The sequence below is a fragment of the Phlebotomus argentipes genome, unplaced genomic scaffold (assembly GCF_947086385.1).
Source record: "Phlebotomus argentipes unplaced genomic scaffold, Phlebotomus argentipes genome assembly scaffold_4, whole genome shotgun sequence".
NCBI lineage: Eukaryota > Metazoa > Arthropoda > Insecta > Diptera > Psychodidae > Phlebotomus > Phlebotomus argentipes.
Window position 1 is genome coordinate 9,425,528 of NW_026776174.1, and position 18,375 is coordinate 9,443,902.

The following is an 18,375-nucleotide window of genomic DNA, read 5'->3' on the forward strand; positions in this document are numbered from 1 at the left end:
TAATCAAGTGAGAAACATTCGCATTTTAAGTTAAAAGTTTATCCTAAATGAATCTCGCGATAGCATTATATACCAAAATGTCATCTACTCATCAAAAGATGTCCGTGCACAATTGGTTTGAATATGAGCTTGAATGTAACAAATTCAACTTCAAAATGTTCACCGATTTTATTTTCTGTTCGCATGCAGAAACTCATCAATATCTTTCGCATTGATTAAAATCTAATTTTCCTCCTTAATCCACATAAAAAGCCAGCAAATAAAGCCATTAAATCTCCTCGCGAGATGATTCACCAGATGCTCACACTCTCTGCGTCCGCCCTCTTTCCACGAAAAGCAATTTCAGCGCGCGCCATTACTGTTTTCCCGCAGGAATGTCCATAAAGAGCTCTGTCGCCATTGAAGGGCGTTCAACCCCTCGCAATGGCATGGAAAAGGCAATAAAAGAGCGCTCTAATGGAGGGTGATTTAATGGGAATTCCACCATTTTCATCTGCTCTGCGGATTATGTTCATCTGGCACCGATGAAATGGCGTCAGAGATTATTATATGACGAGAAAAGTCGCGTTATAGCAATTTCCTGACTCATCAGTTTTCGGTTCAGTGAAGTAAATTCTCGAGTAAAAATGAACCTTTGATAGGTGAGCGATAATTAAGTCGATGCCACACGCAAAATGCGGCCAAAATGATTGAATGGCGCACTAATGAGCGTGGAAGAGAAACTGAGATTTTATTGAGATCCTTTTTTCTTGTTCATTTTAGGCATTCATGACTAAAAATATCACATTCAATCAACTTTATAGCTCTTTCCATGGAAATCTCTCGGCATTCTGCAAAGGATCTCAACTCGAATGGAACCTTCTGAATTGAATCAAATGCATTTTATTGCCCTTTATTGCATCCTTTGCAGAGGAGAAACATCCTGCAAATGTTTTGTGCACGCAGAAATATTTTGATTCTTCAATTTTGGACTGTTCAAGCGGAAAACAACCGAGAAATTCCGTATAAAGTCACTTTGGAAGGTGTTTTTCATTAGAAAATCATCATTTTAGTGTAAAAAACCACTTATTTAGCGTGAAAAGTAGAGGAAAATAGGGAAGTCTTCAGTCAGCCATGATTCTTTGTGGGCGGGACTTTCTCTCACTCCACTTCACTTTCTTTCCTGATAATCAGAATTTCACTGTTATTAATTTCTTTATAGAATTTCTCACATTAAACACAAGCTAAACTTGACTTAAAATATTTTGTAACTACTTTTATACGAAGAAATTCAATTGAAATAAAGCGATTTGATGCTTTTCTATAGTGTAATTGATTCTTGAAAAAATTCAATGAAATACAAGCAAATACTTATTCAGTGATAATTTTAATTAATCGAGAAGAATTTTCTTTTATATTTCTGCATGATTTATATTATTTATCAACATAATTTTCCCATAAACATGAGATAAACTTTCAATATTCCACTGACCTTTTCAATCTTCTTTCTTTCAATTTCAACACAAAATACACGCACATTTATGTAAAAAATATTCACTTTTATTAATGTATTCAATGATAGAACATATTTCAATATTTTTAGACTTATTTTCACTCACAAATACTCATCTTTTTACGCACTTTTATAAAAATTATTCGCGAGAAACATTTTTGCTCCCAAAAATTCTCCAGCCACCGTCAGAGACATCTATATTCCAGCACGGGTACTTTATCTTTTCACCGCTAAAACGCTGTCGGCGCAGTTGTTTTGTTTACATTCAAATTCAGTCGTGCTTTTCTTCGTGGAAAACACAGTTTTTCATTGAAAATATTTATTAATTCGCACAAGAAATAATGGCTGAAAACTCGCAGTCTTCAACGAAACATGTGAAACAGAGAAAGAACCTGCTGAAACCTGGAGAATGTCATAAAGTGAGTCCATTTCTTTGAGTACTTGGAAACGTCTTAAGAAATCTTGTAAATTTCCCAACTTTTCCAGCATATCCTTGTTGAGATTGATCCTGGAATCATAGCTAATGAATGCGGCTCTCAGATTACACAGGAACTTTCCCAGGCTGACATGCAAAGTGAGATTAAATCACAAATGCTTCCCATGACAATAACTTGGAGGCGAGATTTTGAGGGATGTCCAGAATCCGGAGATTTTCTTCTGTATGTGATTCTTGGTCAGGAGATGCTGGACAGCGTGAAGGAGGACAGTTTCAAGGGACGAATAGAAAGTCTTAAAGGGATATTTCCCGGGAAAACCCCAGTGATTATTGTTTATGGACTGAAAGAGACTTTCCGGAAGGGTAAGAAATCTGTTTCCCGGATGGATATTGAGATGAGTCTCGTTGAGGTTCAGATTATGTACAATTGCTGCCACAGATTGGTTGAGAATCCTGCAGATTTAGCCGCCACTGTGGTTCAGTTCAGCAAAAGCATCGCCGAAACGCCTTTCAAGTGAGTTTCCAGGAAGAATTCTTGACCAGAACTAGTGATTACAATGTTTTCTGGTATTTTCAGGAGGGAGGAAATTGAGAAAGCTCTTTCTGAGGATTGCTACTTCAGCAGCCACAGCAAGGGCAACGTGAAGATTCAAAATGGGGCCGGATACTCACGCTTGTGGCAGGAACACCTCATTAAATTCCCGCACGTCGCCCTGGAGGCAGCTCAGGCCATCACAGGAGCGTATCCCATGCCTCGGCTGTTGGTCAATGTAAGGAAACCTCAGTTGGACTCACAGAAGACGCTGATATTATCTGTCTTTCAGGCCCTCGATGCTTCGGATGATCCAGAAAACCTCCTCGCGAACATCCCAGTGAGGCGCTCTGGCGGTCCTTTGGCTGCTCAGCGAAAAGTCGGCCAGGAACTCAGCAGGAAGATCTGCACGCTGTATACAACAGAAAACCCGGACACTGTCTTGTGATATTCTTTCCTTTATTCATCAATGACTAACGAAAGATTTTGTTGAGTCGTTTGTCGGCATTCTTCGCTTTCTGCCCGCGACTCCTGAACTGCGAGGCATATTGCTGCCTTCCTGCCTTCTCGCCCGACTTCGATCCTCCTTGAAACTTGCTGAAATCCACTGAAGTGTAGTCGAATTCATTAAGTTTCGCTTCTGCCTGCATCTTCTTCATCTTCTTCCTCTGATTCCTGCTCAGTTTCGGTTTCTCGTCCTTCTCAGGCACTCTGGGTTGCTCTCTCTGTGTCTCCACGCGAGGAATCTTCGCTTTGACCTCGTCAGCAGAACCCTCAGACCTCCTTTTGCCACTAAAGTTAGGTTCTTGCTTGATGTCAAGAACTTCCGGCACGATTTCTGATGCATCTGGACAAAGGCGACGCTTTTGCTTTTGCATCTCCTCGAGTTGCTGCGCCTTTCGCTTCTCCTCCTCGGCAATTGGTATCACAGCTCGATATCTCTGATAAGGACTGACGAAGGCGATCTTCGGGAGGCTTTTCTGGGCGGCAGGAGCTTCGAAAACACTCACCTGTGGATGGGATTTCACTAAATTCACACGAATCACACTGCTTTTGGCGCCCAGGAGATTTCCAGCAAGCAGTGTTGGCAAATTGTCCTTGATTTCTCCTCCCTGAGGCAGATCGTGGGGACAGTAGAGGAAGCTGTTGATGTTAATCAACTCTCCAGGAGCCACTCGAGGTCTCTCCTCGGCCACAATGATCTTCTCCAGCGGCTGATCTCGTGCTTTCAGCACGATCTTGTGCAGATGCAGAAGATGCTGCCGCACGAGCGGCGGCACGGGATTGCAGCACGCCAAGATGCCCTGCATCTCTCGCGGCAGCATCTCCGCGATGTAGAAGAGCATGTGATTGGGCAGAACGTAGCCATAGCTCTCATCCTCCTCCCTGGCGACGACATCGCGCCAATTGTAAATCTCCCGGAAGGCGAAGAGTTGGCGATTGTCGAAGTTCTTCTTGGATCTCGTGTAGAGATTCAAGTGAGACTCTGGCGTCAGTCTCACCTTCACGTAGCGCTTCATGCAAATCTCCGTGCTCTGCTGATAGACACTCTTCAGCCAGTTGGGCTGGAAGTTGGCCTTCTTCAGCAGCTCATTGCGCAGCATGTCGTAGATGTAGAGCAGGAAGTGAGTGTCCTGACGGGCGTAAGCAACGAGCTCCTCCGGTAGCGGTCGGATTCGCCAGTCGGCCAGCTGAAACGTCTTGTCTGCCTCAATCTGGCAGAAGTGCTTCAGCAAGTACGCCAGAGAAACCCTGGCGAAGTTGAGCTTCCTGGCGGCCTGATGCGTATCAAACATATTCACAACGTACAGCGAGAAATCCTTCTGCAGCCACTCGATATCGCAGTCCGCTCCGTGGAAGATTTTCACAATGCTGGGCTTCGTGAAGACTTCATTCAGAACATGCAAATCCTCCCTGAGCGCCAATGTGTCTATAATATAGTCCTTCACGCGCGTCGACAGTTGCATTAGGCACGTGAATCCCTGGAAACTCCTGTACGAGTGATGTTCAAGATCTATGGCAATCTCCTTGAACTTTTCCAACTCCTTCATAATTTCCTCCAGCTTTTCCGCACTGTCCACGAAAACTAGCGGCGTTTCTGCCAAAGACTTTGGCTTCTGTGGCTCAGTCTTCGTCAATTGCTCCTCAGGAACATCAAATCTGTTGAGTTCTGTCTCGTATGGATGCAAATACGATTCTATATTCCCGTCCTCGCCATACTCAGGCAAGACAGCCAGAGGCTTTAAGCTATTCGGCTTGTACTTGATTTTGGGCTCAAAAGGAGTCGAATTTCTGTTGTCCACTGGAACTTTGAAGTTCACTTGCGGTCTTAGGATGTTTCTGGCTGTGAGAAGTTTAGCATCTGATGTTTTCCCAGTAAGTGACGAACGCTTCTTCTCTGGCGCATTCCCAGAAAGCTCCGCCTGCACGAGAACAACTTCTGGAGCCTTCTTCAGGCCAGACATCTCGTCCAGATTCGAGTTGATCCGCTCCAACATGGAATCATTGCACTCCAGGATTAAGTCTGTCTTCTCGTCATCGTCTCTCCTCTTGATATTTCCCTTGATGTTCTGATGCTTGAGAATTTTCCCCAATATGTTCAGGATCTTGTCCGACTCTTGATTCATCACTCTGATGAATGAGGGCTGCGCTGTGTACAAGTCCCTGGAGGCACCAGTCGGGAGAGCCATGGAAGCCTTCGTGGCACTGATGATCTTCGAGAGGCCGTCCTGGAATGATTGGGACTCATTATTTTGCTCTAAAACACATGGGAACTTAACCTTACTTTCGTGATATCCTCAATTGACTCCTGCGAAGCCGCTTCCTGGCCATCCACAGGCATCTCTTCAACGTCTGACGTGTCAGGCACCTCTATAGTCTCTATATCACTCATTTTATATGCAGAAAAATCATTAATTGATTAGAAAATGAATAAAAACAAACCGCTTCCCAACTTCCTATGACATCCCGTTTCCCCTGCAAGTCAACCGCAAATCACATGCCAGCAACTCAGCGACACTTCGACTGGGAAGAAAGTGGAGGGGAATCGCCTATAAATTGAAGTGAGCGTCATTTCTCCTTAGCATTTTGTTGTCTTTGGCCGACGAAGTCCCATCACAATCTTCGTAAGCTACGCGACAAATCCTACAAATTTCACATTAAATTCCAATCAGTTGCAAAGAAGAAGCTATAATCATCAATCATGGTAAGTTTTGTCGGGAAATTCATAGTATTTAGTGAGATATGGAAGGAAAAAGAAAGGGGCGGCGGCTGAAAAAATTGGCGGCCATTGTGGAGACGCTTTCTATGACCATCTGCAGCACTAACGGTTATTTTCTCTGTTCCCTCCGTAGCGTGAGTGTATCTCAGTTCATGTCGGACAGGCCGGAGTGCAGATCGGCAATGCCTGCTGGGAGCTGTACTGCCTCGAGCACGGGATTCAACCCGATGGCCAGATGCCCTCTGACAAGACCGTGGGCGGCGGCGATGACTCCTTCAACACCTTCTTCAGCGAGACCGGCGCCGGCAAGCACGTGCCACGCGCCGTGTTCGTGGATCTGGAGCCCACGGTGGTGGATGAGGTGCGCACCGGAACGTACCGGCAGCTGTTCCACCCCGAGCAGCTGATCACGGGCAAGGAGGACGCGGCGAACAACTACGCGCGAGGCCACTACACCATCGGCAAGGAGATTGTCGACCTGGTGCTCGACCGCATCCGCAAGCTCGCCGACCAGTGCACCGGTCTGCAGGGCTTCCTCATCTTCCACTCCTTCGGCGGCGGCACCGGCTCCGGCTTCACGTCGCTGCTCATGGAGCGCCTCTCCGTGGACTACGGCAAGAAGTCCAAGCTGGAGTTCGCCATCTACCCGGCGCCGCAAGTGTCCACGGCCGTGGTGGAGCCCTACAACTCCATCCTGACCACGCACACCACTCTGGAGCACTCCGACTGCGCCTTCATGGTGGACAACGAGGCCATCTACGACATCTGCCGCCGCAACCTGGACATCGAGCGCCCCACGTACACCAACTTGAATCGCCTGATCGGCCAGATCGTGTCGTCCATCACGGCGTCTCTGCGCTTCGACGGCGCCCTGAACGTGGACCTGACGGAGTTCCAGACCAATCTGGTGCCCTACCCGCGCATCCACTTCCCGCTGGTGACGTACGCGCCCGTGATCAGCGCCGAGAAGGCGTACCACGAGCAGCTGAGCGTGGCCGAGATCACCAACGCGTGCTTCGAGCCCGCCAACCAGATGGTGAAGTGTGACCCGCGCCACGGCAAGTACATGGCTTGCTGCATGTTGTACCGCGGCGACGTGGTGCCCAAGGACGTGAACGCCGCCATCGCCACCATCAAGACCAAGCGCACCATCCAGTTCGTGGACTGGTGCCCCACGGGCTTCAAGGTGGGCATCAACTACCAGCCGCCCACCGTCGTGCCCGGCGGAGATCTGGCCAAGGTGCAGCGTGCCGTGTGCATGTTGAGCAACACCACCGCCATCGCCGAGGCCTGGGCCCGTCTGGACCACAAGTTCGACCTCATGTACGCCAAGCGCGCCTTCGTGCACTGGTACGTGGGCGAGGGCATGGAGGAGGGCGAGTTCTCCGAGGCCCGCGAGGACTTGGCCGCTCTCGAGAAGGACTACGAGGAGGTCGGCATGGACTCCGGCGAGGGCGAGAATGAGGGCGCCGAGGAGTATTAAATCTCTGTCGTTCGCATCAAGGGATCATTCCCGATTTCCATTTTTCACTCTGTGAAAAATAAACGGAAATTCAAGCAGAAATCTCATGTTTCTTTCATTCGCATTTTCTCTTTGTTGAATCAATTCAGCGACAGTCGCCTTGACGCTGTGCGATGAGTCATCCTCGGAAGCCCTTGAAATTGAATTGCTTCTCTGGTGTGGGGAAGAGTCCTGCGCTTGGGGAAAGCAGAAAAAGCACGAAGAGGACAGTTTATCAATACTGCAGAGAAGCTCGCGTGACTCACCTTTTTCCCTCCCGCAAACTTCATTGAGCCGTACTTGAAGCCAATTAATTTTTCATGCTTCGCGGCGCCAATATTTTTCTTCCACAAACTGAGAGGAAGTTCTAAGATCTTTTCCCAGAATATTTCCATCGAAGCAACAGTTGAGATGAAACGCCAGAAACAGTTTATTGACCCTGAATCGCCTAATTTGTACTTTCTTTTCTCACGCGATTATTGTCAGAGATGAAATTGAGGGCGATTTTCCACTGACAAAACTCTGCATTTCCTCTACATTTGAGCAAAATCCGTGCGACTACACATTGTTGTGGGAATTCAGCGAGAATTTCATCCAAAATTAGTTGCAACATTGCAAGAAAATCAATGGACAAATTGGCACGACTCTCGTGATTCATGAAGATCGATTTTCATGCTAAAAGCGTATGTATTTTCTCACCAGACGGCCAATTTTGGAGGCGCTTCTCGATCAATGCGAGAGCTGGAGAGTGGGCAGGTGAGGAGAACCAGTTCTCCGGATTTGGTCACGATTTTCTTGAGTGAGAAATCACTCGCGATTCAGTGAATGATGTCATTGATTCTCGTGCAAAAGTCGTCCCACTCGCTGTCGCGAGCCGCCGCAAAAACTGGCCATCAGACACCGAGAAATTGTCTTCTGGGGGAAATGCAGATGAACTTTCCTGGCCAGAAATAGACTCCCTATTTTGGGATGCTAGAAAACGTCTCTGTGAATCGCAGACCCTTTGAGAGAAATTTGGAGGAGGATAAAATTAGACTTCCAGGGAGTGTTTCTTCTCGAATGCCGGGATTTATCTCTCTTGGAGTGTCTAGATTCTGCCTTGAAGACGATTCTGGGTATTATTACCACAATCTGGGAGATTTTCATCTAAAATAAATTGGTAAACTGAATTTTCCTCCAGCCTTATTTGACAGTTGGCCAAGTGAACGCCCTTCGAGCAAATGCTGCACATGAAAATAATAAAGGCTTTTTCTCCGATATTCCTCATTAGATATCCCTGAAACTCGACCAAAAGGTGCATGCAATCACGAAATTCATACCAATTATTGATTTTTTGCTAAAATCCATACTTTTCGTGGTGTATCTTTGCGTGAGAGAATTCTTCCTCAAACTTGTTTATGCAGCATACGCGTCATACCTCCCCTTTTCTTCGGCTTTCTTTGCCGAATGGGTACTTTTTGCTCTGAAAAGCACTTCCAAATCACTGGATTCTCACCAATTTCTTTTTTTATAGATGTGCAGATATAAAAATTAGCTTTATTTGCATTTTCCACCTCACACTCATACCCACAAGAGCGCAACCGTTAAATCGCTATTTTCAATTTCATCTCCCACCATAGTGCACAGCCAGCCAATCAACGAGTCGCCATATGTGTGACGTCAAGAGGTCTATAAAAGCAGTAGCGGACCATTTCCCCACATCATTTTGTTGTTTGACGCCGAAGGTACATCACTGCCTGTGTGTGTGCAACAAATTCTAGATTTTCTTCTAATTCTCAAGTGAAATCAAGTAAAAGAACCTCAATTCAAGATGGTGAGTAGACTTTATAACAGTTCGAAAGGGTTTTAGAGGAATTCCGGTATCAAAAGAGGGTGTATTTGAGGGCGATAAAAATCTACCGCAATGCGGCAACGTGGCATTGCAGAAGAAAACTGACCTTTCTCCTCAAGTTCCCCGTTACTTTCACTGTGTGGCAAAAAAAGTGGAGCCTCTGACGTCAAAGCAGGGAATTTGGATGAGAGAAAGGCACGGAGATGCGAAATATTGGGTGAAATGGGAGGAAAATTGAGCCACACCCGGCTTCTTGGATGACTCATCAATGGCGCCATTTTGGATTTTTTTTTCTCTCGCCTTCTTCAATTGAAATGATTAAGACATCCGGCCTTTGAGGAAGTGAGACTAATGAAATTTTCGTCTTTTCTCCACAGCGTGAGTGTATCTCAGTTCATGTCGGACAGGCCGGAGTGCAGATCGGCAATGCCTGCTGGGAGCTGTACTGCCTCGAGCACGGGATTCAACCCGATGGCCAGATGCCCTCTGACAAGACCGTGGGCGGCGGCGATGACTCCTTCAACACCTTCTTCAGCGAGACCGGCGCCGGCAAGCACGTGCCACGCGCCGTGTTCGTGGATCTGGAGCCCACGGTGGTGGATGAGGTGCGCACCGGAACGTACCGGCAGCTGTTCCACCCCGAGCAGCTGATCACGGGCAAGGAGGACGCGGCGAACAACTACGCGCGAGGCCACTACACCATCGGCAAGGAGATTGTCGACCTGGTGCTCGACCGCATCCGCAAGCTCGCCGACCAGTGCACCGGTCTGCAGGGCTTCCTCATCTTCCACTCCTTCGGCGGCGGCACCGGCTCCGGCTTCACGTCGCTGCTCATGGAGCGCCTCTCCGTGGACTACGGCAAGAAGTCCAAGCTGGAGTTCGCCATCTACCCGGCGCCGCAAGTGTCCACGGCCGTGGTGGAGCCCTACAACTCCATCCTGACCACGCACACCACTCTGGAGCACTCCGACTGCGCCTTCATGGTGGACAACGAGGCCATCTACGACATCTGCCGCCGCAACCTGGACATCGAGCGCCCCACGTACACCAACTTGAATCGCCTGATCGGCCAGATCGTGTCGTCCATCACGGCGTCTCTGCGCTTTGACGGCGCCCTGAACGTGGACTTGACGGAGTTCCAGACCAATCTGGTGCCCTACCCGCGCATCCACTTCCCGCTGGTGACGTACGCGCCCGTGATCAGCGCCGAGAAGGCGTACCACGAGCAGCTGAGCGTGGCCGAGATCACCAACGCGTGCTTCGAGCCCGCCAACCAGATGGTGAAGTGTGACCCGCGCCACGGCAAGTACATGGCTTGCTGCATGTTGTACCGCGGCGACGTGGTGCCCAAGGACGTGAACGCCGCCATCGCCACCATCAAGACCAAGCGCACCATCCAGTTCGTGGACTGGTGCCCCACGGGCTTCAAGGTGGGCATCAACTACCAGCCGCCCACCGTCGTGCCCGGCGGAGATCTGGCCAAGGTGCAGCGTGCCGTGTGCATGTTGAGCAACACCACCGCCATCGCCGAGGCCTGGGCCCGTCTGGACCACAAGTTCGACCTCATGTACGCCAAGCGCGCCTTCGTGCACTGGTACGTGGGCGAGGGCATGGAGGAGGGCGAGTTCTCCGAGGCCCGCGAGGACTTGGCCGCTCTCGAGAAGGACTACGAGGAGGTCGGCATGGACTCCGGCGAGGGCGAGAATGAGGGCGCCGAGGAGTATTGAATCCTCTGGCCGGTGCACAGCCGATGAGTTTCACACTCACGAATAAAATGGCTCCACATAAGGCTTTATTGTTTTTCTCTTTGTGGGTGGTATAAAACGATTAAACACAATGCTACAATTTCACCATTGTCTCGTCGATCTTCACGAGAACGTCCTCAATGATACAATCCAAGCCGCCACTCTCGTAACTCACGGGAAATGCGACTGAGAAGGAGCGCGGAAAGCAGAGGCTTCGAGCGCACAACGCCAGCTTGAAGTGGACGCTGAAGTTGTCCAGCTGCAGCTTGGAGCTCGCTGGAGGCACCGTAATATCGATGTCCACTGTCTGGCCTTTGCGAAGAGAGCCGTTCTGCTGGTTCACGTACCACGAGTCATTGGGGAGATAGACGTTCCACTTCTGGGGCGCCTCTTCCGTGAATCCCAAGTCCTGCTCGAGGACGAGGTTCATAGAGAGGCGAATTTTTCCGCCCAGCGGTTTCAGGGTCAACTTCCCGAACTGCAGAGGTGTTCCTGGGTGCTTCATTGCGTCGTTTCCGGCCGCGTTGAAGGAAATGGTGAGCGGCTTGACCTCAAGAGTGGCCAGATGAATGATCTCGATTGTGTGATTGTTCGTGTCCGCCACGTAGAGGAGACTGCCGGAGGGATTCACACAGAGTCCTCCTGGCTCGTTAAAGGAGTGTCCCAGCACGTCCAGTGTCGCGACGCTCTGCGCCAGCGGATCGATTCGCTTCACCTTGTGATTGTACGTGTCCGCCACGTAGGAGAGACGCTCCTTGGGATTGTAAGTCACGCCCAGAGGGTGCTGCAGCTTGGCCAGCACATTCTTCCCGTCCACGTCGCCGAAGGCGAAGAGATTCTGGGGATTTCTCTCGCCACCCACAACGCCAGACACTTTTCCGTCGCTCAGCGAGAGCTTCCGCACGCACGAGCTCTCGCTGTCGGCGATGAACAGCTCCTTGGCGTCCCTGGCCACGGCCAGTCCGGACGGCTGCGCGAAGGAGGCATTCGTGGGATAAGCGTTGTTGCGATTCTCCTCGTTCCCGTTGCCCGCGATCATGGCACACGTCCCGGCCGAGCACTTGCGGAACTTCCACCAGATGAGGTCATCGATGAAGTACGCCCAAATCTGGTGAGTGCCCGCCATGGCGATGAGGAGCAGCACCTTCTCGGGAATTGCGTTCTCGTCCATGTGGAACGACATGTCCATGTCTTTCGTGCGATAGACAGCCACGTCCCAAGGCGAAGAGATCTCCTGCTCGGTTCCCATCTTGCCACCAACGCGATCCGTGCCCTGCTTCCCGGTGCCAACCACCGTCTGGACGGTCTTCGTCCGCAGATCGATCTTCCGGATGGCGTGATTCTCCGTGTCGGCCACGAAGATAGTGTCACTGTCCAGGAACACGATGCCCTGCGGCGAGTCAAAGCGACACACCTTGAAGGAGCCATCGACGAAGCCCGGAGCCTTGCCTCCGATCTTCTGCAGCACCTCTCCCTGAGGATTTATCACGATGATCCGATGATTCCCTGAGTCTGATATGGCGTAGAGTTCAGCAATGTCCTCGCTCTCGCTGCTCTTGGAGCAGGCAATCTTCCCCGGGAACTTGAGGTTGGTCTTCATCAGAAGATCCGTTGAGGGCTTGATGGGCAGGCTTTGGGGCCTGATCACTCCGGACTCCTGGTAAAATTGCAATGCTGAGCGGATGTACTTCACCAGGAGATCGAAATGCCCCTCGCCCATGAGTACAAACAGCGGATTTCCCCGAGGACCTGCAAAGAGAGACGATGGAGTGAGGGCTTTCGGCCAGGAGCGGGGGACAATCTCACCTAGAACCAGCAGAGTTGGCCAGCACTGAACGTTCAGCTCATTCCACATGCTTGAGTTGACGTCATTCACCACAGGATGAGTGATGTTGTACCGTTGGACTGCGGACAGGATGTTGGCCGAGTCCTTTTCGTTGTCAAACTTGGCGCTGTGCACGCCAATCACCACCAGGCCGTCCTGCACAGTGAACATCTCCTCCAGCCGCTTCAGATCCGGCAGAATGTGCATGCAATTGATGCAGCAGTACGTGAAGAAGTCCAGCACCACAATCTTCCCCTGCAGCGAGTCGCTCAGCGTCAGCGGGTCCTCCACGTTGAACCAGTCCAGGTCCTCCTTGAAGTCCCCGATGGGCTGGTGCGTCTCGTCCGCCTTCCGCAGGTAGACCTTGAGAATCTCCTCTTCCTCGTCCGGACCATGAGCGCCCTTCAGTTCGTGCCGCAAGTGATTGCAGTTGTACGCCAGCAGATCCAGCATCTCCACTTGTTCACTGTCCTCCACGCTCATGGTCACGCACGCGAACTTTCTCAAAAGGGAGAGAATCTTTGCGAATTTATCTGAAAATTTTCCAAAATTGACGATCAATCCCCCGTAGACAACTACTCTGTCAGAGGATTTTGGAGTGGAAAATTCCAATGCTTCGCCGACATCGTCGACATGTGTTGTCAAGATTGGAAATTCTGTCGTATTCCAATGAAATGAAAGATTTTATTGATGAATGGGATGAATGTGTTGCATTTACGTAGTATTCTGATTCTTTTCATTGAAGAAATCGACGAATTTCTTCTAAAAACTAATCATCCTTCCCGTTGATATTCCATCGACCTGATGGAATATTCCGCAGTAATTCTTGCCATGTTTTTCTCAAAGTGTGTACAGGGTAGTAGCGTTCCAGATCCCGAGGAATTCCTAGAAAAGCATCTTATTATCTTAGTTTCCCTAATAATTATGACTATTTCTGCATGATGAATTAAGTGGAAATCAATATACAAGCGACCCCGATCGAGGAAATCAGGTGAAAATGGCCAACGCGGACTCACTCTTCCAGACAGGGAAGAACGCCAAGAATCTGGAGCCTATCGAGCTGGATTTCAACTCCATGTGCAGGCTCTGTGGAAATGTGAACATAAATTCCTTTTCTGTGTTCACCAAGGATGGAAATGAGATAGAGGAGCGACAGAAAATCGAAGACTACCTCAACATATCAGTAAGCATAACCTCACTCTCTATTGCCGGAATATTTTCATTGTTTTCCGCTGCTCTGCAGATTTCCTTGGAGGATGAGTTGCCGAAGAAGTTATGCATTCACTGCTGCAACACCTTGAGCTCCTGGCACAAGTTCTACGAGAGCTGTCATGAGATGAATGTGAAGTTTTCTCACATGGTGAACCAAACAAAGAATGAAGATCCTCCAGAAGTTCCGGAAGAAGAGGAAGTTCCAGCTGTGGAGGAAGAGATGGAGGAGGAGGATATGGAGGAGCACATAGAGTACCTGGTAATGTGACAATGTGTGATATTCACCAGGGAAGATTGCTGATGGAAATATGTGTTTTGCAGAGAGACGAAAATGAGGAAGATGAGGGAGAAAATCTGGACATGATTGAGGTGGTCAAGGAAGACATTGAGGAGACTCATGAAGATGCCAGGTGAGTAGGTTATCTGCCCATGTTCCTGCGTGATGATGTCTTTGAAGCACAGAAGATAACGTGTCGGTTTTTGCTTGCAGATACGTTCTGGCCATGTCTTCGTCTCTGTGCTTCGAAGATCTTCACGCTAGGGACGATGAAGAGTACCAGGCCTTTGAGTATGAGGTAGTGGTGGGAAGTGAACAGGAGGAGGAACAGGCTCCGAAAGATGCTGAAGTGCGCAAATCGAGTACTTTGACTCGTCGCTGTGGCATCTTCATCTGTCCGAAATGCAATGCGTCCTTCACGAAGCGCAAGGACTTCAAGACGCACTTGCTGAGGCTGCACAAGTTCGGCGATGATGTGAAGGAACTGATGGGAGCGCGCCCGAAGGTTGATTCGGAGGTGCTGATGCGATGCCGTGTGGCTGTTAATGGCCAAATCCAGTACAGATGTGAGGAATGTGGGCAGACTGTGAAGCATCTGGACAGCTTCATCTGGCATTGGCAAATTCACACGGGCTTGAGGTTATTCAAGTGTCATCTGTGCGACAAATCATTTAGGATTCGCCAGGGTCTCAATTGCCATATTCGCGAGGTGCACTTGAAGACGAAGAACTACCAATGCGACTCATGCGACAGGTTGTTTGCCAATTACTACACACTCGTTGAGCACAGAAGGACCCACACTGGCGAGAGGCCGCATAAGTGTGAGATCTGCGCGAAGACTTTTCGGCAAAAGGCGGCTCTTTATGTGCACCGCAAGATGCACTCTGTGAAGCGAGAATTTGCCTGCGACACTTGCGATCACTCTTTTGTCTCCTTGTCCGCTTTGCATACGCATGAGAAGACACACACGGACGAAAAGGCTTACGAATGTGACACGTGCCATTGGAAGTTCCGCACAAAATTTGATCTGAAGCGACACTGGTCGGTTCACAGTGATGAGAAACCCTTCGAGTGCGCGGAATGTTCCAAGACTTTTCGCGTGAAGCGCTATCTCAAGAGGCACATGGACGCCAAACATCCTCCCAAGCTGTCCTAATCCTTTGCTGATGACGGCTGTGTATTTCCAGGCGACGGCGGCTGAGGAGAAAGAAGGCTAGGAGACGAGTGAGGAAACCCTGCCGATTCTGTTCCCAAACATTCAAAGATGAAGCACTCTTGCGAAATCACACAGAGGTAGAGCACATTGACAGAGTGTTTCTCTGTGATCTGTGCCAGGGCTATGTGGATCGCGAAGAGCTCATGCAGCACATGATTACTCATATCTCAGCCACCGAACAGCCAGAGAAGCCTCCAGCGAATCCACAAGAGACTGAGAAGGACGAAAGAGGAAAGTGCCCTATTTGCTCAAAGCTTTTCCGCTCCAGAAGTGGCTTTAAGTATCACCTTGAGCAATTTCATGACAAAATCAAAGACAAAAAGTGCCAGATTTGCGGCAAACTATTCGGCTGTGTCTCCACACTGAACAACCACGTGAAGCACATTCACGGGATGAAGAGGAATTATTGCTGCAGAGAATGTTCACGCAGCTTCAAGAGTCTCTCGTCCTTGTACATCCACAACAAGGTGGTCCACGAGAACGTGAAGAGGTTCTCTTGTAAGTTGTGCTACAAGGGATTCGTCTTCAAGCAGCAACTACAGGACCATCTGATGACGCACACGAAGGAGAAGCTGTTTTCCTGTGATATTTGCCGAAAACGCTTCGGCTTCAAGACGAATCTGAAGAAGCACCTCAAGACACACGAGAGCGGATATTTCAAGTGCCACATCTGTAGCTTCAACACCACACAGAAGCGATATCTGGCACATCATATGAAAAGGAATCATCTCACCTCACTGACGAGGAGCTAGCCAAGGTCTAGCTAGCTAACAATATTCTGGATGGGTAAGACTTCTTCTTATAGTTGTAAGAAAGCAGATGTAAAGTCGTTTTCACTAACAATCTCCGTTAAAAGTCGATAAATCTCTCAGTTCCTAAAATATCTCCTCTTTTTCCTCCTTTCAGTGTCGAGGAAGAAGAAGAGCCAAAACAATCTGAATCAAAGATATTCGTCTGTGAAATTTGCCACCATGTTTTCAACCGGAAATCCAACCTTGTGAGACATCTGGGCGCCCACAGAGCTGATCACCCCTGTCGTGTCTGTTGCTTGAGTTTCGCAACGGAATTTGGCCTGAGGCAGCACTCACGGGAGCACACTGCCGACGAATGTGCAGCAGCCGAAGAGACTCAACCGAAAGTGACTTGTGGATCATGTGATGATGTCTTCTCATCGAAATACCTGCTCTATCGCCATGAGAGGAACGTGCATGATTCTGGGGAGAAGTTCAGTTGCTCTAAGTGTTCTGAAATACTACCCTCGATGCCTCTGCTGTTCGCCCACGAGAGACGTCACAGGGAGTTCCGCTGCAAGATCTGCGGGAAGACGTTGAAGAGTCAAGTGGCTCTGAATGAGCACCAGAACAGCCACAGTGGCGAGAAGCCGTTCAAGTGCGAGTGTGGCAAGGCATTTGCCTACAACTCAAATCTGGTGGAGCACCGGAAGATGCACACGATGGTGAAGGAGCACAAGTGTAGTCACTGCGACAAGGCTTTCCGGCGATCGAACATGCTGAAGGAGCACGAGAGGGTTCACACGAGAGATCGGCCGTTCAAGTGTTCCTTCTGCGGTGCGGATTTCACGCAGTCCAACTCACTGAAGAAGCACATCCGGAAGTTCCACAGAATGTGTCAGCAGTGTGGGGAATATGTGGGCGATGACATTGATGAGATGATTCACAAATGCAGCGACAGCAAGTGAGGTGAGTCCCCAACATTTGTGATCAGTAAAGACATTGCCTTAATCATAAAGAAATCATCTTATTATCATCGCTCTCGGTGATTTCTGTCCAATAAATTAGAGTAGAAATATAATTTGGAAAAAATATCCGCAATAATCACAAGAAGGAAATTCGCTTGGGGAGGGAGACTTAGTGAGAGAAGTCTCCCGGCGCGTCTAGACTCTCCCTGGAGGCGTCTTCGTTGACCAGGCGTTGCCTCTCGAGGTACATGGACACTCTCATGTTGGTCATCTCGTGATTGTTGATTAGCTTCAGCAGCGCCGCCACGGAGATCACCACGCAAGTGGCAAAAGCGCCCCAGGCTCCAAATTGTGCGGTTCCCATTTGAATGTAGAAGCCCGAAGTGTCGATCTTCTGATCCTCTTTCATGATACTCTGTCCAGCGGCATTTTCGCACGATGGGAATCTTTGTGTGATATCTGAGCACCAATCCATGAAGCCAATGGTGATTATCATCGCCGAGACGATGGTCATCAAGGATAGAATGAAGCCAAAGAAGACGTCCAGAAAGAGTCCCAAGAAGCTCGCCTCCTCTTGCTTGATGGACAGCCGAGCGAAGCGGTAGATCTGGATGATTGAGACGATGAACAGCACAATAGCCGTGGCGATAGGGAAGCTGCAGTTGATGGGTGATGGCCAGGTGACATTGAACAGTCCGTCTTCCTCTCCCCAAGTTCCGCGCGCGAAGAGGAGACATTTTCCGCTGAAAGACGCAAAAGGGCAGTGAACAATGGGGCAGACAAGACGCTTTTGCTGGGGAGCTCACTTGAATTCATGGACGTGGAGGCTCAGTGGCGCGAGAATGCACAGAGACAGGACGAACGCCACGGCATTTCCGGCAATTTGGGACAACAATAGGACGTTTGTGAGGGCCATTTTCGCGATTAATTCCACTCAATTGGGGTGTTTTGATATGGGTGGACCAATTGAAAACAATGATTCACACTACGCAGAATTTTTGCGAAACTTCTGGGTGGTTTAGATGTTTAAAATGAACGTTGCTACACTGTTTGAATGACTCTATGCTCCACTGATATGATTACTATTGGAACTATCCAGCGCATTCAGTGAAGAATAAGGTAATCTACAACATGGAACATCTTCAAACTCTGTTATGTGGTATTTGGAGAAGAATCTAATTCCTCAATCCTCTATAAATGGTGTTTTCTCAATCAAATATGAATTTCTGCAGTGTATTTACGCCGTTTGTAAACACTTCAGTGTGTCTTCCTTCCAAAACAACTGACAGCTGATTCATTCTCAGATGAGAAAGGGAGAAAACCAGTGTTTTCATACCCTCTCTTTCGCTCATCAGCAATCTCTGGAAAGCAGACTGGAAATAACCAGGC

The 18,375-nt window shown here is 49.0% G+C and overlaps 8 protein-coding genes across 8 annotated transcripts; 5 read left to right on the top strand and 3 right to left on the bottom strand.

Annotated features, from left to right (window-relative positions):
- Positions 1-1,724: 1,724 nt before the first annotated feature.
- LOC132258586 (crossover junction endonuclease EME1) lies at positions 1,725-2,908 on the top strand. The gene is made up of 4 exons (XM_059755949.1): positions 1,725-1,911; positions 1,979-2,442; positions 2,506-2,698; positions 2,753-2,908. Exons 1-4 carry the CDS (start codon positions 1,834-1,836, stop codon positions 2,906-2,908), a joined length of 891 nt encoding a protein of 296 aa, XP_059611932.1. The 5' UTR covers positions 1,725-1,833.
- Positions 2,901-5,446, bottom strand: LOC132258584 (exosome component 10). The gene is made up of 2 exons (XM_059755946.1): positions 5,246-5,446; positions 2,901-5,189 (listed from the first exon to the last, which is right to left on the bottom strand). Exons 1-2 carry the CDS (start codon positions 5,351-5,353, stop codon positions 2,934-2,936), a joined length of 2,364 nt encoding a protein of 787 aa, XP_059611929.1. The 5' UTR covers positions 5,354-5,446; the 3' UTR covers positions 2,901-2,933.
- Positions 5,447-5,541: 95 nt separating this feature from the next.
- Positions 5,542-7,244, top strand: LOC132258585 (tubulin alpha-1 chain). The gene is made up of 2 exons (XM_059755947.1): positions 5,542-5,665; positions 5,814-7,244. Exons 1-2 carry the CDS (start codon positions 5,663-5,665, stop codon positions 7,161-7,163), a joined length of 1,353 nt encoding a protein of 450 aa, XP_059611930.1. The 5' UTR covers positions 5,542-5,662; the 3' UTR covers positions 7,164-7,244.
- Positions 7,245-8,858: 1,614 nt separating this feature from the next.
- LOC132258717 (tubulin alpha-1 chain) lies at positions 8,859-10,800 on the top strand. The gene is made up of 2 exons (XM_059756160.1): positions 8,859-8,994; positions 9,390-10,800. The coding sequence occupies exons 1-2, from the start codon at positions 8,992-8,994 to the stop codon at positions 10,737-10,739; spliced, it is 1,353 nt and encodes a 450-aa protein (XP_059612143.1). The 5' UTR covers positions 8,859-8,991; the 3' UTR covers positions 10,740-10,800.
- Positions 10,783-13,277, bottom strand: LOC132258712 (NHL repeat-containing protein 2). Its single transcript, XM_059756155.1, has 2 exons — positions 12,564-13,277; positions 10,783-12,506 (listed from the first exon to the last, which is right to left on the bottom strand). Exons 1-2 carry the CDS (start codon positions 13,063-13,065, stop codon positions 10,852-10,854), a joined length of 2,157 nt encoding a protein of 718 aa, XP_059612138.1. The 5' UTR covers positions 13,066-13,277; the 3' UTR covers positions 10,783-10,851.
- A 39-nt stretch (positions 13,278-13,316) lies between these two features.
- Positions 13,317-16,305, top strand: LOC132258435 (zinc finger protein 835-like). The gene is made up of 6 exons (XM_059755763.1): positions 13,317-13,765; positions 13,826-14,053; positions 14,116-14,204; positions 14,285-15,217; positions 15,259-16,073; positions 16,194-16,305. Exons 1-5 carry the CDS (start codon positions 13,580-13,582, stop codon positions 16,037-16,039), a joined length of 2,217 nt encoding a protein of 738 aa, XP_059611746.1. The 5' UTR covers positions 13,317-13,579; the 3' UTR covers positions 16,040-16,073; positions 16,194-16,305.
- Positions 16,070-16,986, top strand: LOC132258436 (gastrula zinc finger protein XlCGF67.1-like). Its single transcript, XM_059755764.1, has 3 exons — positions 16,070-16,073; positions 16,194-16,260; positions 16,308-16,986. Exons 1-3 carry the CDS (start codon positions 16,070-16,072, stop codon positions 16,984-16,986), a joined length of 750 nt encoding a protein of 249 aa, XP_059611747.1.
- A 10-nt stretch (positions 16,987-16,996) lies between these two features.
- On the bottom strand, positions 16,997-17,999 carry LOC132258724 (transmembrane protein 179). Its single transcript, XM_059756171.1, has 2 exons — positions 17,793-17,999; positions 16,997-17,729 (listed from the first exon to the last, which is right to left on the bottom strand). Exons 1-2 carry the CDS (start codon positions 17,900-17,902, stop codon positions 17,156-17,158), a joined length of 684 nt encoding a protein of 227 aa, XP_059612154.1. The 5' UTR covers positions 17,903-17,999; the 3' UTR covers positions 16,997-17,155.
- Between the last annotated feature and the right edge of the window lie 376 nt (positions 18,000-18,375).

What these genes read in the sequence shown, in the direction of transcription:
- LOC132258724 (XM_059756171.1), bottom strand. Translation starts at nt 17,902, where the DNA reads ATGGCCCTCACAAACGTCCTATTGTTGTCCCAAATTGCCGGAAATGCC. An exon ending in CTCCACGTCCATGAATTCAA is followed by an intron (nt 17,730 to 17,792) that starts GTGAGCTCCCCA and finishes TGCGTCTTTCAG; the next exon opens with CGGAAAATGTCTCCTCTTCG.
- LOC132258436 (XM_059755764.1), top strand. An exon ending in TCTGTGAAATTTGCCACCAT is followed by an intron (nt 16,261 to 16,307) that starts GTTTTCAACCGG and finishes GGGCGCCCACAG; the next exon opens with AGCTGATCACCCCTGTCGTG.
- LOC132258584 (XM_059755946.1), bottom strand. Translation starts at nt 5,353, where the DNA reads ATGAGTGATATAGAGACTATAGAGGTGCCTGACACGTCAGACGTTGAA. An exon ending in CAATTGAGGATATCACGAAA is followed by an intron (nt 5,190 to 5,245) that starts GTAAGGTTAAGT and finishes CAATCATTCCAG; the next exon opens with GACGGCCTCTCGAAGATCAT.
- LOC132258586 (XM_059755949.1), top strand. Translation starts at nt 1,834, where the DNA reads ATGGCTGAAAACTCGCAGTCTTCAACGAAACATGTGAAACAGAGAAAG. An exon ending in AACCTGGAGAATGTCATAAA is followed by an intron (nt 1,912 to 1,978) that starts GTGAGTCCATTT and finishes CAACTTTTCCAG; the next exon opens with CATATCCTTGTTGAGATTGA. An exon ending in ATCGCCGAAACGCCTTTCAA is followed by an intron (nt 2,443 to 2,505) that starts GTGAGTTTCCAG and finishes TGGTATTTTCAG; the next exon opens with GAGGGAGGAAATTGAGAAAG.
- LOC132258712 (XM_059756155.1), bottom strand. Translation starts at nt 13,065, where the DNA reads ATGAGCGTGGAGGACAGTGAACAAGTGGAGATGCTGGATCTGCTGGCG. An exon ending in GCCAACTCTGCTGGTTCTAG is followed by an intron (nt 12,507 to 12,563) that starts GTGAGATTGTCC and finishes CTCTCTTTGCAG; the next exon opens with GTCCTCGGGGAAATCCGCTG.
- LOC132258435 (XM_059755763.1), top strand. Translation starts at nt 13,580, where the DNA reads ATGGCCAACGCGGACTCACTCTTCCAGACAGGGAAGAACGCCAAGAAT. An exon ending in AAGACTACCTCAACATATCA is followed by an intron (nt 13,766 to 13,825) that starts GTAAGCATAACC and finishes GCTGCTCTGCAG; the next exon opens with ATTTCCTTGGAGGATGAGTT. An exon ending in AGGAGCACATAGAGTACCTG is followed by an intron (nt 14,054 to 14,115) that starts GTAATGTGACAA and finishes TGTGTTTTGCAG; the next exon opens with AGAGACGAAAATGAGGAAGA.